Below are 19,209 nucleotides of genomic sequence, written 5' to 3'. Positions count from 1 at the left end.
TCTATTGACTTCTTGTTGGTTATCGTCTTTTTTGGGGAAAGTTTACCATTCTATTGATTTCTTTTTAATTTTCATCATTTTGGGGAGATTTTATCATTCTATTGATTTCTTTTTCGTTAACATCGTTTTAGGGAAATTTCCCCATTCTATTGATTTGTTGTGTTATCATCTCTTTGGGGAAATTTCCCAAATTATTGATATCTGATTGGTTATCAACTTTATGGGGAAATTTCCCCAATACTTGTTAACAAAAAATTTCTACGTTTCTTGTACATAACGTGTTTATTTCTTGTTTTGTTGTGTAGTGTTATTGGATACCATCATCAAATATATTTGTTACAATCATGCCAGTTAAATGTTTGTTGGAATATTTTGTTCACACAAATAGAAAACATTGAAATAAGAGAATAAAATAGAAATTCTCTTTTTCAAATAGATTGCGTTATATGCATAATAATTTTTTCTGTTATACGACATCACAAAAATCAAGCCCAAACATTAAATTATTCTTTCAGAATCGTCAAGATACCGCTAAAATATATTAAAAATTTTGTTGTAGCATCTTATATCTGCATTTTACACACCTCAACGATTCTTTAAGATTCAGTTTGTTTTTCTTTAATTTCTTTTTTCTTTGTTTTTCTTTGTATTTTTTTCAAATATTTTACCAGTTAGATAATATGTAATTATAATAATTCCGTTTTTGTTATTTTAATCAAAATAGGAACAATTTTAGAAACACCTTGATTGTTCCTATTTTTTTTGGACGTAGAATTCTAATTGCTGCTTAACCGTTAACGGACTTACTCTTTTTTTAATTTCGCTATATTATATAGTAGGCATTTCCGGTATTCCGAAAGACTACAGCATCAACCAATATATATGCGTGAACCCTCAGGGGTTCACGCAAAAATATCGACGAATTAGCATACGAGAAGACAACAATTTAATAGCAGTACATTTTTGAAGATTTTGTTAATGGATTTTCTTTCACAAGAAAGTTTATGTACACTTGTTTTGTAATACAACTTAGCAATTCAAGTATATAAAAAATGGATTCAACTTTTTGTTTAATTTGAAGTTTCATATAACTTTAAAACAACTCCAAAATTATAGTTTTCTCAAAACAAAAGGTTAAACAAGATTTGCAAATATTTATTATGGTTGTAATGAAAATGCAATTATAGTAGACTGTTATACTTAGGAGTTGATTTTAATTTTTCTGGAAAGTTTTTACTAACATTGCCTAGTCTTTCAGCTAAAGCAAAAAACGTACATTTTGCTCTAAAGTCTAAACTTCTATACAGTTGGAAATAGGCGGCAAAAACATGGCATGAATTTTACAATTCAATAATATTCCTTGTTTGGATAATACGTGTGGATTTCTAACTTGAAGTCAAATTTTGAAGAGCAAAATTCTAACCGGCATGATGTAAATTGGGTTCATTCCTTGTTACCATTTAAAAGTGATGTCTAGTTGTGTTGTATAACTATTATGCGAGTCTCAATGAGACTGTTCAATAGTCTGGCGGAACACTTAACAGTGTTAGTGCTGCATTTGTTTAGGATAACATCCTCATTCATAATATATTCTTTCATTGGTATCAGTGGGTTATCAAATTTATCTAATAGAGATTGGATAAATCCGATTATCCACGAATAACTATGTAAGAATCTGTTTCTTTAATGATTATCTATATAAAAATAAGGAGATGAGGTATGATTGGCAATGAGACAACTATCCACCAAATTTCCAATAAAGTGAATGTAAGCAATTATAGGCAACCGTACGGCCTTTAACAATGAGAAAAACCCATACCGGCTTTAAAAGGCCCCGAAAAAATATGATACAATTCAATTGAGAAAACTAGAACATTTTCATAATTGATCAACCAAAAGCCCCTTCTAGTGTCTCCATATTCCTTCTACGTCACACCCTTACGAAATTGAGGCACACACACTTTATATATGCATCTCTGAAAGATATGGGGGAAAACATTAACAAAAGAACAGTTTGAATGAAATGAAATATATCTATATGTGATAGTAAACAAATTGAACAAAAATTGCGGAAGGTGGAATTAATTTCCTCGTACAATGAAGAAAGAGTTTTGTTTATAATGTTGTCAATTGTTAGCACATCAATTCATAGAGCTGATAAAGGTAATGATCTTTTAACTGAACCAATCATTTTTTTTTCTTTTCCAGAAAGGGTTAAATTGTCAGAGAATTAGAGAAATATAGATACACTGGTACCAGTGGATTATCAGATTTTCCAATCGAGATAGTTAAAACTCGATAATTTAACTATCCAGATTGAATAATTCCGATAATAACAAAATAACATAAAACATAATGACCATCCCCTATGATAGTATACGCATTAAACAAGTAAGGAACCATCATGCTTTTGACCAAATCTCGATTTCTTATAGAGAAAATATATACGTTTACTATACAAACATTTATATAGAACTAAAAAGTAGCAATAAGGCACAGCCATTTCATCTTTGTTGGGTTAGGATGTATCCATAAAACATCTACTTTAATTAGAAACAATCTAATTAACAATAACGTACAGAAAATAAGAATGTTTTTGTAAACTGATTATTGAAATTTTTCTCTTCCTTGTGAAATAAGTTTGTTTCCTCAGGAAATTTAGAATCAAACAAATTTATATTTACCCCCATCCCCTCAATAATGATGAGCTAGTTTATAATTATTCCTTTTTGAAATTCTTAAAAATGAAAAGGAAAGTAGGATTTAAATGAAACTACTTAATCACATAACGCCCATGACAACCAGTATTGCATCGATGAACATGACAGTTAAAATCACGAACGAAGGTAAGATGCAAAAAGTATACAAAATTGTATTTTTCAGGTTTATAATCAAACGATTTCTTTAACCATGTTACTCTAGGATATAACATATTTGGATGACCATGAATTATTTCTGTGTGAGTGTTTAGGGGAGGGGGGTTGTTTGCAGTAAAATAATTTTGTTGGTGTGAGGTCAAAATTATATTCTGTATCTTTTTTGTGAAAGATAATTTGATTTCATCCTCTTCGGGCAATATTTCTATTTTGAGTTCTATCAGTACAACATATTAATTTCCATATTTCCAAAATCCTCCGAGGCCGGCCGCTCCCGTTGTGAACATATATTTGTTCAGCATAATACTTGTTCCCCCTGGAACAAAACTATGGATAATAAAAGTTCTTGGGAACAAACATTACATAATACTATTTCCACCTTCATAAGATATTTTCCTGGAACTAAAACGTCATATGGTTTCATAATATTTTTTCCTTTAAAGAAAGAGTGTCATTTGATTTGTTTACACCTGATTACATCTTAATTAATGTTCACCTCACACCTGTACATGTACTACATAAAAAGAACATGAAGAATGGAGTCTGAGGAATAAAACATTTTGTTTTACATATTTAAACGATGGCTCTTATTCTAAACAAGGTAAAGAATATATATATTTAATATTTTATTACTGCATGCTCCACTCTGACTAACTTTACTACATGGTCCATTAGTCTGTACCAATGAAGAAAGTTTAGCTTATATTTTGGTCAAGCACAAAATTAGCCACAAATTTCAGATGAAAATGCCTGTTATTTTATTATTGGAAATTACTTCCATACATTTGTAGCTAAAAATAATTATGGGTATTGTAGTATACATTCCTAGAACTTTGATCATATAATAAATATTTCTAGAACTTTAATTATCTAATAACCATGATAACTATTCCTGGAACATTTATAATATAGTCAATATTCCAATATGCCTGGAAATTTTATAATATAACAAATATTCCTAGAACTTTTATAATATAACATATATTCCTGGAACTTTTTATAATATAACAAATTTTCTGAGAACTTTTATAATATAACAAATATTCCTGGAACTTTTATTATATAAAACATTGTCCATAATATTTATTCCAAAGAACTTTTATATAACATTGTGAACTTTCCTTATGTAATATTTTATCCTTTGTGAAGGAAATTTTCTTATAGCATTGGATAAAATATTATATAAGGAAAGTTCCCAATGGAACTTTTGTTATATGCTAAAAGTTCTTTGGAACAAATATTATGGGGAACTTATATTCTGTCACACTGTACCTCCAAATATATAATGTTTATCCCCTTATTAACTTAATATTATTGTATTGTATGGCATATACACAAAAGATAATCGAGAGTTTCAAATAACATAAAAGTGATTTAACAATGCTTTTTCCCATACATTTCATACGAAAAATTCAATAACAAAGGTTATGTGTTAGCATTATCTATGCATACGGCCGCCGGTGTCAACAATTGATAACCGTTTAAAAATAGTGGTTGTCTGTCAATTCATAATTATCTTAATGTGTTTTTGTCATTTGGTGAATCTGCTGTTAATGGCAGACATTTGTTATTTTTCTTTTAAGATATTCACAACCTTTTTAGTCTCGGAACTTGTTTGTCTTGACATTATGCGGAGACAGCTTTATTTTTTCAATATTTAGATGTACGTCTTTACATTTTTTGTGTCGATGAGTTTATATCTCATGACGTGTATGCCATACCTCCTTTTATTCTAATAGGTAAGTAACCGTGAAAAAAAATCCAATGAACATTTAAAATTTTTAGTTTTCTATTCAATTGTATTCGACAAGGGAGTGTATTGGCAAATAATGGATGAAACTGTTTTCAAGAAGAGGACTGCTAGGGTATAAGAAGTTATGATTTTCAAAGATTGTAGCTCTTTCAAATCGTCTCGTAGTTATGTCTTGGAAAAACGAAACAGCCGACTGTTTAAAAATTATTTTACAATCTAATTTTGAATTCAAGGCATACTTGCAGTTATAAATCATTTCAGATATAATAAAACTTATTCGACCTTGTACAATTATACAAGTCTAAATATTTGTGCAACGTAAAAAGTGTATAGAATAAGATGAAGTAATAATATAACCTTATTGCAATACAAATATTCGGGTACAACAAATGCAACTTTACTGGTGTTGGTCTTTTTTACAAAATGAAAATTAAATAGCAACTGAAAATCCTTTGAATTTCCTTATATTATGTTATTTGTTCAAGTGTCCATATCCATAATATAAATGCAATATGCAGGCCTCTGCAATAACTTTTTTTTTCAACTTTTCCAGTAGGACAAGTACATACCAAAACTTAGTTGTCCGAATGAAATTGTAACTTGTCCAAAAAAAATCTTAATAATAACCTTTTTTGCATTTTAAGTTGATTGAATTAAAACAATAGAACAGAATTTGATTTTAACATATCTTTTGCAATACTTTACAAAAATATGAGTCGAGAACAACTGAATCTAGTCATGTCACAGGACTTAGGTTCTAGTTTTCATCAATGCCAAAGTCTCATCAGACTCTGCACATGAGGCACCGTCTGATAGGATTGCCAATGTACACTCATTGGATTTGTATCCTGGTTTTTTAATTTGAAAAAAGTTTATTTAATGCAATCAATAAAAAAATGGAGATGAGGTATGATTGCCAATGAGACAACTCTCTGCAAGAGATCAAATGACACAGAAATTAACAACTATAGGTCACCGTATTGCAAGTATTGTTTTTTTCTACATACATGACATATGATCAAATATGATTTTGTGAATGTAATGGTCATTTTTATTTTAAAAATATTTTTGCTAAAAAAATTACCGGTATGGTATTTGTTATAAAGCAACAGAATAAGGTAGGAAAACGAGGTACTGATTTGTCTTGGTCCTGAAATGTCTCCTGCGTTACCAAACTGTCTATTAATTATGTTTATTGAATATGTCTCCTACGGTGCCAAACTGTCTATTAAACTTGGAGCCGAATCGCTTCCGAGCTGGTGATGAACTGTCTTGTAAAGTTACCTTATCTACAAAGCGCAGCATATTGGATCAGTAAGACTGGTTTCCGAGAACCTGTTAAAAAGTACCTGACAAAGAACCAGTTTTAAATTATCGATTGCAAGTAAACATGTCAAATTAATACTTGTTTTTATGTTCTTTTCTTGTTTTTTGTTTATAATTACTTTGTTCATCAAAGTTGGATTACATTTATTTTCTGCATAATAATTTTACTTGTCCCGTCGGACAAGCTTGATATAGCTTTTACTTGTCCGACCTTTGTTTCCTCTGGTACCGGACAATCGGACAAGCGTTATTGTCGAGCCCTGCAATATGAATAAATATATATTTGTACTATAGGCCTACTTCTATTTTTCTGATTTTAAACTATTTATTTGTGAAGGATAATGAATCTTATTACATCTGAATTTATTCATAACTGTAAACATGTGTATCTATTGAGGTGTGAATAAATATGTGCATTAGTGAGTATAATTATTTCTAAATCTGCCTAGATATAATTTTACAGAAGACGTCACACGTTTTAATCATCCTTTTTAGACGGACAACACCAAATTATAATATCAGCATATAACGAAGAAGGCGTCCATTCTGTCATTTTGCCTAGCTGTTCGTCCGTCCGTTTTCACATGGAATTGTATCAGTAACTCCTTTTTTAAAGCCTATGAATATATTTCAGTTAAATGTTTAGATAACATTATTAGTCTGGATGTAAGCTTAATACTTAGGGTATACCTGTGATCTCTAATGGTCGTGATATGAGAGCCTGACACTCTAGAAGTAGGGCTATATTGTAATTATTTCGTCTGTCCGTCCAACAAATATTTTCGTCAACTTTTTTTTCGATGAGTTGTTAAGTGTAGGTGTTTGTTATAGATCTGTCAGATAACCATTTCTGATGAATGTGTCAGACATCTATTTCTGTTTACCGATCCTTTTGAAATACGACAGGATATCTGCGTAGTACGATAACGCGTGCTACTTCATGTTGACATTCTTAATTCTGGTATACGTTTCGAACATTCTAAATGAATTGTAAATAAGGTCTTCAATAATCGACAAATGTTGTGCAGTATTAGTGTTGTACGGTCAGGAGTGAAATAAGCGGGTTTTTCAACTGGGAAATCTCGGTATGTCATTGCAACCAATGTAATAAATTATTTGATTAAGATTATAGGATAGGACACTGATCTGAGGATTGGACACATATGTGTTGCTATACATGTATTACCTATACTCCATGACTAAATATAACTAAAACACAAATGTAAATTTGCCGACAGCCCGTCGAATGTGATTCTTTTAAGAAGATACTCTCTAGCCGCCGTGCAACTGAGTTTCTTATCCTTATTAATCAATTTACATAACTTTCCTGAACTATAGATAGGACGAAATAAAAATTTATTCTCATGACTACTAAAACCAGGCAAACGTGTGTATTTAACTAACATATTATAGGAACATGCGATTGTAGAACCTTTTGATATTATCACTTCATTGCTTTGCCTGTATTGGTCAGTTTTGCTCTTACTTATATGTAAAATCAGAAAAGAATCTTGTATATCAATGTCAAGAAAACGCAAAGAACTAAGCTCATCGTATCTAAGGAAACCTGCAAAACAAAGTAGCATCATAGTCAAATCTCTCAGCACAAGTAGATCAGAACAATCTTTGAACGTATCACAAAGTTCTATCAAAACGTCTGTAGTAACTGGATCTTTCTTGTTAGTCTTCTTTGGCGCAACTCTTTTAGACGCTTCTAGTATTGATGTAACAAAAGTGTTCGTGGTAGGATCTTTTAAACCGTTGATTTCGTGTGCCCATGTTATACCATATATGGCATTATACACCGGATGATAAGTGGAACCGTTGTTAACCAAGTCTGTAAGGTATAGTGCGACGTGCACTGGTTGAGCTGGCAAAGCAACATGTCCGTGAAGAGATATAAAACGTTCCCATCTTTTGAAAGCATTAAAATAAGATTTGACTGTGTTGTCACTTCTGCTATTAATTAAAAGTTCGCACATTTTTGGATAAAGCCTGTAAAGATAACTGTCACCATCGATGCCGCTATTTCTAATGGCCTCCGCTACTGTACGATCTAATTTGGTCCCTGTTAAAAAAGAGAAGAATCATAAATATTTTGATCTAAAATTGTAATATTAAACCAATCATTCTAAATTTCAAAAATTGTTGTCCAAATATGCCGCTTTGACCGCGGCCTTCTCTGGTCAAGTTCTCTCCCTGAAAAAAATTTTGTGCAACTATGAAAGCTTTCATGTTCCCGTTCTCATCTGTTATCATAGGCCAGTACGGTGCAGAGGTCCACTCTGGTATGACTAAAGTAGCATTGCATTTTTCCTGTTTTAATTTGTTTATCACTTTTGGAATCAAGATTGGTGGTGGTACAAGCCAATTATTTTTACCTTTCCAGTCAACTGTGAAAGCGTCGATACCTGATGTTCCTGGACACCAATATTTTGAATTGAAGTGCTTACACTTGGTGTTGTAGTCATGTGCGAACCTATCAGCGTTATGAGGACCCCACAGGTGATCTAAATATGTAAATATTTCGTCCTGTACCTCCCAGTCATCACAATCTGACTGTCTACTTAACATGTCACCGTGTGTGTTTTGTTCACGTGGAATCCAAACAGAACTTAATTTAATCGATTGATTCTCACAAATTTCATGTATATGTATCACGTTTTCATGTACACTGCCAAGAATTTATCCACGTTTTTTTGGTACATTTCTACCCTCGTACATATCAGAACTGTTCGGCAAGACTAAAAACTTGTAATGTTATACTTTCTATTAATTCAGTACTGTTTATTATTATACAAAAACTGTACAATTACTAATTCTATAAATTCAGTACTGTTTCAATACTGATTTCGTCAGTACTGTTCCAGTACAGACTTTGTCAGTATTGTTTCAGTACTGATTTTGTCAGTACTTTTTAGTACTGATTTCGTCAGTAATGTTTCAGTACTGATTTCCTCAGTACTGTTTCATTATAATACTGATTAAGTCAGTACTGTATCTGTACGGAATATTTCATTACTGTTTTAAGTATATAGTAACTTTTTTTTCAGTGCATGGATTAATAGATCACTGTGTTCATGTAAAAAAGATGTCATTTTTTTAAGTATGTAGCTGTGCACTTTAGTTTATTTATCTTACAATTGGTTACAATGTTTACATACAGTGATGCCAATTTGAAAATAAAAGGAACTGAAAAAATAGTCAAATAGGTAATTATGTATTGATAGCAAAATTAAGGTATTGGTGGTCTTAGGTTGTTTTGAACTTTTAGGGTTAGGTGAATTGTTCTCTTTGCCACTCACCCTGTTTCAATTCCTTTTCTATATTGTGACATGTTGATGATTTCGTTATGTTTTTTTATTTCTCTGATGTTTTGTTCTGATTTGGTTTTGCTTTAGGTCCAGCTCTTCAACAGTTATTTTAGCTTTTTTTTTTAATATTTTGGCATTGTCAAATTTGCATCTCATTCTGGTGCGGTCAATTGATATGGTTTATGTGTTTAGTAAGATCTCATTAATATAGGTTTTATATTTGACAATACCATATTACATGTATCTGTGTCTTGCTTGGGTCAAATCAAAACATATTTAACAAGACTTGAACATTGGAACTGGGTATATTACTTTTGAGAAGATGGATAGATAGATGTTATGTCATCCAGTGGTAAGTTAAGTGCATAATCAGAACGAGGACATGATACTCAGATATAAATAATTACCCTATTTTGAACGAGACCAATACTGCACTGAGTTGAATTTTTAACTTGCTAGTTCACCACAAGGACAGAATCTGCTAGAAGACATGTCATCCTACTTGGACAGGTACCTTCAAACTGAACAGTATGTTTTTTTTCTCCTTGTGCTGTGTGCTGAGGGAATATTTAGATAACAACCACTTTTCCAGTCCTAATTTTCATAAATACATTTCCGTTTATATGCCCATTGTAAGATTTTTAATGGTTAAATAAATTTATTGACAGTCATTGGCAGATATATATTTGTATATATTAATCATGCTGCAATTTCATTCACTTGTCATTTGTGTATTGTGAATAATATCTGCATTGAGGCCGGGTAACTTAGATATGAACAACTCTTGTAATCTATCCCATTAACCTTAGCTGCAGAGTATATTTAACTAAAAAATAAATTAAACTTTGTGTTAGAATATATAGGTATCCTGTTAACGGGAAGTTGAAGGGGTGAAATTAAAACTACATTACTCAATAATTCTTATATGATTTGCAGATAAGAGAATACGTTGATATGATTGGTTGAGAGGACTTCCGGTAGTTGTTCTTGACGTTGTTTATTTTTCGATAGACGACGTAGACCGAACTTCTTTTCGTAACCAATGTAAACAAGATGGCGGCGATAATGACACAATCTGGATCGAAGTTAACAAAATTTATTTTCAATTCGCGTTTTAAAATAGGTCTTAATATTTGAATTAAATAATAAACACAAAACATTCGTTTGAATGATAATAAGAGTTTTTGTAGTTTATTTTTTATCAGATTGCAAATTTCATGGAGTACATATGTTTGCGTTAACCAACAAATATATTCATGCGCCAGGCCTATTAAATGACACAAATATACAATTTACGTCTGATAGAGGTTACGAGTGTGAAAAACTACTTCCTTATATGTATGTATGTAATGTATGTATGTATGTATGTATGTATGTATGTATGTAATGTATGAGAGCTGCGTGGAATCCGTGTACACTCCCTATCGGAATTAATGGAGATGTGTCACTAACGTATATTTGTTGACCATTTAAATACATGGTTTGCTCAGCAACATTGATTTTTTTTCTTAACTGAATAAAACAAGATGAAGATCTCAAATGTTTAATTTTCTCTTTGTATCTACTGTAATAACTTCCATTGCAAGTACAATAATAAGTAATCTTAAGAATGAACAGCATGACAACGTTACAAAATGTTTTTTTTTCTCTCTCTCAATTCGATGTTTTAATCACTGTTTTGTAATTCTGCTTCAATGACAATGTTGTTGTCCACTGTTCTTCCAATGCATGTGATATATATCTTTACCAACTTGTTTCTGGAAAGAAAAAAGTGGATTATAACACTGTCAGATTTCAATGTTATCATTTTTGTTAAAGTCCAATAATATGGTAAAATATAGGTTAACCATAACATAATGTGTATAGTGTATATGCATTGCTAAAAGTGGTATAACGTTAATACAAGGTTTATACTATACATGGAGAAGAATGAAAAAGAATGGAATAATGTATGATTTACCTACTTGAAAGTTACTAATCTAATACGATTTGGAGGAGAAGAATTTTAGCGCCCCAAGTCTGGGTAGGCAAAATTCCATGTTTTCAATATGGGCTGCACTCTGACATTCTTCAATTGTTTTGTTATAAATAAGGCCGTTGTTTTTTCAAAATTGAATTGTTTCATGTCTTGATCTTTTGTAGCCGACTATACGGTATGGGTTTTCTCATTGTTGAAAGCCGCACAGTTGCATATAATTGTTAACATCCACTTCATCTGAAATTTGTATCCTTTTTGTGGAATTTTTCATTATCAGTAACAGTGGCAATTGTTATTATAATATCATTTCAATCTGTAATTCAGTTTCAGAGAAGGAGCTAGATCTTAGTTTGGATTTCCTTAAGGTTCCTATGTTAAACTATGTCCTGCTGTGACACTAATCTTTTGATCGGCACCAAAACACATATATTAACATAAATCTGATTATTCGAGTACAATATCAATGCAATCTGTCAAACAGTTAACTGAGAAGTTGTGTGTACGGATATGTACTTCCCATAGTGTTCTTTGTTAACCATATTGACATATTTTAATTGTTGAAGAATTGTATGATGCTCTCTATTCTTTTGAATATGATCGTTGTTGGTTTGTTGTCTCATGAACGCACTACAACATTTCATGTTATTGAAATAAAATATTACGGACAAACTGAAAATACTTACCTAAATAAATCCTAATTGAGTGTAAAGCTATACCTACCTTTCGAATTATTTCCAAAATGTTCTACTGTCATCTTTCATACCAGTTCTATCTCGATCTCATATATTATCTGTTCATTACAGTTTTTAGTTGTTGATCTAAGACTTTATTTTCCTCATAGACTTATTCTTTGTATTCTGGTGGGATCCATTTTTAAATACCTAAATAACTAGAAACCTAGAACAATAGATAATACATCAAATATTTTGCATGAATTTGTAAAAAGTTGTTTTTCCCAACATGCTTTTTATGGTATTATTTATGGACCTAACACTTTAAAAATTGTCCTTTGAAAAAGTACATCATAAGAGAATTTGAAAGATTGTATCGATGTATTACAAAATTCTGTCAAGTGGTTCAGGAGCAATTGATGACACATACAGTGGAGATCACTTCTAACCTCTCATCAAATCTGTCAGAATCTGTCAGGAGAACTGTTCTAGGACAGTATGTAGAACTGTCATCCTGACAACTTTTAGACAGTTCTAGCTAGAACAGTTCTAACCTACAACTGATTTGGTCAGTTCTACCTAGAACTGATTTAGACAGTTCTACCTAGAACTGATCCTGACAGTTCTACCCTAGAACAGTTTTAGACAATTCTACAACTAGAACAGTTCTACGGCTAGAACAGTTCTACGACTAGAACAGTTCTACGATTAGAACTGATTTAGTCAGTTCTACGGCTAGAATTGATTTAGTCAGTTCTATCCATAGAACAGTTTTAAGAACGCTTTGTCTTAAATATAAATAAGTCAAAAGAATATAATATATATTAAAAAATTCTCATCACAGCACTGTTTTAACATTTCTCGTTAGGGGCGGAAAATGTTCATAACCGTTTCCTCGGTCGCTTTTATAGCGGAAATTTTGTTACGATGGATGTCGATGGAGGAGAGTGCAAAACAAATAATTTTATGAAATATTTGTACTTACAGGTAAATAAAATACCAAACTTCATTATTTAGAGTTTATAATGAACGACTGGCGATATTCTGACCAGACGGGAAAGGGGTGACACGTTTTTTTGTGGATGGAACATGCTTTTTGACAATAAGCTTGTTACCGTTTTGATCGATGTCTCAGTTTGTTTACATTCTTCATAATTATTTTATTTTTTAACCCTTTCTTGTGTAGAGTTGGTTATTTTATCAGGTCTGAGATTACTATAACAATAATATACTATGTGTTATAGTAATCTCAGCCCCATCCCACCAAAACTATCTGTGAGGGGGGTAATGTAGGGAAGAGGGATGTTTCATCAGAGTTTACGAAACGTTAAATTAGCTGATATCACAGTTCACAGGAAATACAACAAAACTGTTCACGAAAAACAATAGTTTAACACCACCTTCATCACTGTTTACGAAAAACGACGATTTAAAAACTTCATCTCGGAAAACGTTGATAAAGTTTAAAGACTTATATCACAACTCCCTCTGTGTCGGATAAAATACTGGAAATCTTCACATACGATTTTCCACTTTGCCTTTGGCGAAGATTAACTATTCGCTGTCTCAAATACATTCAAATTCTGTTAACTTTGACAAGAGGCATTTTGCGTGTGGCTTTATCAACGATAATAATAACACTGAATGGTGACCAGTGAGATGCCCTAACTGCAGTGACGTCATTTAGAACTGTTCTACAATCCTGACAGGTTTGGTTAGTTCTACGGCTAGAACAGTTTTAGACAGTTCTGCTGACAGTTCTACGGTTAGAACTGATTTGGACAGTTCTACCTAGAACAGTTTTAGACAGTTCTACCCTAGCACTGATTCTGACTGTTCTACCTAGAACTGATTTGGTCAGTTCTACCTAGAACTGATTCTGACAGTTCTACTTAGAACAGTTCTAGGGTAGAACTGTTCTAGGGTAGAACTGTTCTAGGTAGAACCGTTCTAGGACAGTTTAGAACAGTTCTATGACAGATTATTCTGACAGTTCTAATGAGAGGTTAGAAGTGATCTCCACTGTACGGGGGACATAAGGACAAAAGGACAGACTCTCTCATCATTATATACATAACATGTACCTACCACTTTAGAATGTGGGTTAATCCTACCACATACACGAACAGGAATAAAAGTGCCTGTCCTAATTCAGGAATATTTGGGAAATAGTGGTCAATTGAAATTCTATAACACATTTCTATAATAAGAGTGTCCACGCTGAAAAACTGAGAGCTATGGAAATGATAATTGATAATACACTCGAAAATTGTCGAGTTTTAATAAGTTTATAACATCGATAGTAAAACTGTGCGGGATGTATAGTTTTCAACAAATGTGAGAGTGGTCACGTTAGATATGATGCCTCATGTAGAGAGAGAGTGTGTCATGCTCTCTGCAGGTTAAGAACCATTGCAACAACTCTTTGAGGGGCCGTCGGTGGCCTTTTATCTGAGCCTGCAACAGGGCAAATTCCTATCCCTATTCAATATGCTTTCATTGACCAGTGGCAGTCCAAGTTTCATTGACCTTATTTCATCCCAGATGACATCTTTTACAGGACCTACCTATTGTATTTATTATTAAATTGTTCTGAACATGCATTTAATATTTGCCACTGGACATTAAGCACATTTTTAATACATGTACTTTATGAATATTTTATTATTATGAGGACTCTCAGTAGGATTATTTTTAACTAATTAATAGGATTATCCTCTTGAAATAAAGATCATGTATACAAAATATTGTTCAATAATAATGTGTCGGATTATAAGGGTGTCGGTCCATTGGGTCGTCAGACCTTGGGGTGTCGGACTAGTGGGGCGTCGGGCTATTGGTGGTGTCGCACCAATGTGTTGTCAGACTAATGAGGTGTCGGAATAACGGTGCTGCCCCACATAGCTCTATGTAGCTTTGAACCGACATAAATTCAATCATTGACCAATGAAATAAATATATAGATCTACAAAGTGTGTGTACATGATCTCTTCATATAAATTTCACATGCAGTTTCCCTTGTAGTATGAAAACCAGGACAAGACCGGTTCAAACAGAAAGATTAAGGAAGCAAAGAAAACTGTGCACCTTATAAAAGGGTCTGGATGGGGTTTCTTTATTTCTGTATTCTTTAATATTTTATACCATTTTTCAATATTTATTATAAAAGAGGGGCGAAAGATACCAGATAGACAGTCAAACTCATAGATCGAAAATAAACTGACAACGCCATGGCCAGAAAACAAAAAGACAAACAGACAAATAATAGTACACAAGACACAACATAGAAAACTAAAGACTAAGCAACACGAACCCCACCAAAAACTGGGGGTGATCTCAGGTGCTCCGGAAGGTTATAAATTTTGCCTGTTATTCTCTTTTCTTTATATCACTACAAACCAGTAAAAGTCTGAAATGGCCTATATCTGTACTCGACTGTACTGATTTTTACTCGACCAGTCTGAATTGGTCTGAATTTTACTCGACATTACTCGACCCCAGTCTTAACCATACTCGACCGTACTGATTTGTACTTGACCCTTATCTTTGCCATTGAAAATAGTCTGAACTATTACTCGACCAGTCTGAAACAGTCTTAACCCATTCTCGACCTGTACTCGACCAATTTTTTCAGTCTAAACCATACTCGACCAAAGGTCTGAACAATACTCGACCAGTCTGAACCATACTTGACCAAAAAGCCTATACATTTTTTTATTTAGCTGTTAAAATTAATTTCTTTTTTATAAAATAAAGATATATATAAAAACATATTTTTACATCCTTACATGATTCTCAGATTTATCAAATAGAGATAGTTAAATTAAATTATCTTATATAATAATTTAATTATATTAATTTTAAAGTTTTAGAGTTTTGTTAAAAAAAAGATTTTCTTTTAACTAAAAACCACACCTTTACTGGGGGTAATAAAACCTTATCAAGGTGCTTCTTGTTTGGCATGTGTTATTTTTTTTTTTTTTAAAACTTAATTTTCCTAAATTCCTAAAGAAAAACTATATAGGTTTCATGGTTACATACAATAGTTATATAATTATCTTTTTAATGAGGTAACAACAGACAAAAAAATCACTGAAATTGTTTAACCTTATATTAGAAATATATCTATTCTTATTATAATTTGGGATATATTTTATATAATATATATCAAAAAGGGATAAAAAAAATAAAGAAATAGATAAAAATTTTCTTCTGATTAGTGGTAAAGTATAAAGTAATACCTCCTGCTTGGGGCAAACTCATTAAAAAGATCACACCTGTCAGAGAGTATTAATTTCTAATTAACATTCATTAAAAATTGAAACATCCTGTGAATCTTAAATCGCAAGGCCTTTTGAATTCACTAGATAAGTAATACACGAGTTTAAGAAAAAAAGGGCTTTCTTTTTACCTGTAAAACACATATGTTCTGAGGTAAATAAACCTTATTAAAGTGCTTCTTGTATGCCATGTCTTTAATTTTGACAAAAGTTATTTAAATTTAATTGAAATAAATTTTTTCTGCAACTTTGGAACACATTTCCTTTTTTAAATGGTTATCAAGGATTGCTATGGAAGTTCTATTATCATGATTATATTAAATTCTTGGTTTTTCAAAACAAAGGTGTGATTTTTAAAATTTATTAAGTTGCTTAATATACTATTTTAGATATATTTTAATAAAAAAAATGTTCACTGCATTATTAACTAAACTCAACTGACACCATAAATCTATACAAGGCTTAAGTAAATGGTGAAAATTGTCCAGTAACCATAAAATATATCTGAAATATTCAAAAAAATTTGAATAACATTGAAAATATTAGTCACAATTCAGTTTTGAGATTATTTGATCAGCTTATTTTATTTTTATTTTAAAGGTGATATATATATGTAAGTGTTGATAAATATGATGTTGAATTTATATTATGTTTATTGTGAAATTTTGGTTTCAATGCCATATTGAATACATTTTAAATTTCAAATTGTTGTTCAAATTTCTAGCCAGGGGAAATAGCTGTTAAAAACAGTTCCTAAATTGATGAAATACAATAGATAGATACAAAATTAGGTCTAGGTTGGTTAAGACTTAGTCGAGTATGGTTCAGACTGGTCGAATATGGTTCAGACTAGGTCGAGTATGGTTCAGACTAGGTCGAGCATGGTTCAGACTAGGTCGAGCATGGTTCAGACGAAAATAAAATGGTTAGGTACTGGTCGAGTAAAGGTCGAGTACAAGTTCAGACTGTTAAGTATGGTTCAGACTACAGTCGAGTATTATCAAGTAAATTTCAGACCAATTCAGACTGGTCGAGTAAAAATCAGTACAGTCGAGTACAAATATAGGCCATTTCAGACTTTCCTGGTTTGTAGTGTATTTAAGCTACACCTTATTCTCTTTTCTTCATTGCTACTTTTTACGTTATAATGACAGCCTGCCATTCTGAAAAAAGGACATTAGAAAATTGTCTGTTTTCTGTTTCATGGTCTTTTCTCGCTCGGCGTTGGAGGCAAAATTTATGTCTTTCTGCCTCTTTAGTTTTTATCTTATTATAAAGGAATATAGGTGAAAAATATAACACAAATTAGGCGTCTTAAAACAAATATCTTGCACATTATGCGAAAATGTCTGCTATTTCATCTGTTAAAACAGAAGGAAAAAACTTAGATTAAATATAATCTACAGAAGTATAAAACATATTGAACAGTTTAGTCTTAGATGCATGATTTTTTTATTAGTTGTTAGTGGCTTTGAACTAGCTGTCAGTAACTGCAAGTACTCTCAGATCTGTACTTAATTACCTTTTGTTGTTGTGATATACAAGTACCCGGCCACGTCCACTCTGTGTTTTTGTTAGATGTATTTCTAGTTGTGTTCATCTGATGAGTTAAGCCTTTTTCAACTGATATTTATAGTTCGTTGTTATGCTGTACTGTTACACCACTGTCCCAGGTAAGGAGGGTTGGATCTCGCTAACATGTTTAACCCCGCCACATTCTGTATGTATGTGCCTGTCAAAAGTCAGGAGTCTGTAATACAGTGGTTGTCGTTTGTTGGTGTGTTACATATTTATTTTTCGTTCATTTTTTTTTGTTCATAAATTAGGCCGTTAGTTTTCTTGTTTGAATTGTTTTACATCTGTCATTTCGGGGCCTTTTATAGCTGACTATACAGTATGGGCTTTGCTCATTGTTGAAGGCCGTACGGTGACCCATAGTTGCTAATTTCTGAGTCATTTGGTCTCTTGTGGAGAGTTGTCTCATTGGCAGTAATACCACATCTTTTTTATAAAAAAAATATATGCAAGTCTAATGTTCTGTTTCCCCTGATGGAACCCCGTTTGAACTAAATTCAAAGGAAAGACATTTTTTGACATAGTAATTTTTTTGTCTTACACACAAATGTCAACATGCATGGGAACCAAATGTACACACATTTATTGCTTGTTTGAAAAAGCAATTTTGTGAATACAGTTGTGAATTTGACTGCTTTTAGTAAAACGTCTGACGTTTACAGAATCAAAAAGGTAAGGTAAGTGTATACTGTATATGCGCCTAAACCGTTATATAACATCCAGATGACACTGAGGAAAAAATCATTCATTGACATTGTTAATATTTTTTTTTTTGTGATGAAGCCCGAAGGACTAGGGGGCTCCTGTAAAAGATAATACAAATATTCCATGTTCATGGAGAGATAAAAGTATTATCCTTTGGACTTTTAACCCTCTTGTTGCCGAGTTTTTTTCTTGCTTTCTCTATCACTATCAGACTTGCATTTTAATCATTTTTATTGAATGTATTTTTCAATGAAGTGTGTATTTGTGTTTCGAAAAATAATTATTGACTTAGCACTCTAAAAAGTGCATTGAAATAGGCCTAGTTTACTTTCAAAATAGAAGACAAAAATGAATCACTCAATCAGGTTCAGGATGTTTATAAAAAATGATCTTAAACGTGAAACATACATGAACAATAGCAATCCGTTACGGTAGATGATTCGAAAAGGACCCTCCATCTCGGACTTGTCGTGGAAATCGTCTGTTTCTGTAACTTTAAGACTTTCTGCAAGTGGCTGGTAGAACAATAATGTATCTGCTGTTGTCTCAAAATCTTGCCGTTGATGTTAATATGAGGCAGGCGTTACCTGTGAAAGGGGACGAAGTCTGTATGAATTATTATTTTTTAATTCAAACATATTTTAACTTCAAAATCTGTTCAAAAAAGAAACGGAAATACCCTAACGTTTCCGATTTCGGTTCTGTTGTTCGGAATTTTAGTTGTGACGTTA

General features: G+C 32.1%; 3 protein-coding genes across 6 annotated transcripts in view; 2 read left to right on the top strand and 1 right to left on the bottom strand.

Annotated features, from left to right (window-relative positions):
• Positions 1-19,209, bottom strand: part of LOC127714279 (tereporin-Ca1-like) — a 398,353-nt gene that overhangs the window by 125,360 nt on the left and 253,784 nt on the right. The gene's annotated exons all lie outside the window — the stretch shown is intronic.
• Positions 1-19,209, top strand: part of LOC127714271 (uncharacterized) — a 213,790-nt gene that overhangs the window by 90,035 nt on the left and 104,546 nt on the right. The window lies entirely within an intron of this gene.
• LOC127714274 (tereporin-Ca1-like) overlaps positions 1-19,209 on the top strand; it is a 470,404-nt gene that overhangs the window by 427,642 nt on the left and 23,553 nt on the right. Inside the window, exon 1 of one of the 3 annotated variants that reach the window (XM_052220335.1) lies at positions 2,766-2,846. The exons of 1 other annotated variant lie outside the window; for it this stretch is intronic. Coding sequence is in view for 1 of the 2 variants with exons in the window: in XM_052220334.1 (XP_052076294.1) it covers positions 8,425-8,460 (36 nt within the window). In the remaining variant the exon portion in view is untranslated. Of the gene's footprint in view, positions 1-2,765; positions 2,847-8,320; positions 8,461-19,209 lie in introns of those variants that run through there. One more of the 3 variants, XM_052220334.1, reaches the window with a different exon arrangement.

This window comes from Mytilus californianus, unplaced genomic scaffold (genome assembly GCF_021869535.1).
Source record: "Mytilus californianus isolate M0D057914Y unplaced genomic scaffold, xbMytCali1.0.p SCAF_9, whole genome shotgun sequence".
NCBI lineage: Eukaryota > Metazoa > Mollusca > Bivalvia > Mytilida > Mytilidae > Mytilus > Mytilus californianus.
This window is presented reverse-complemented; position numbering and strand designations above follow the sequence as displayed.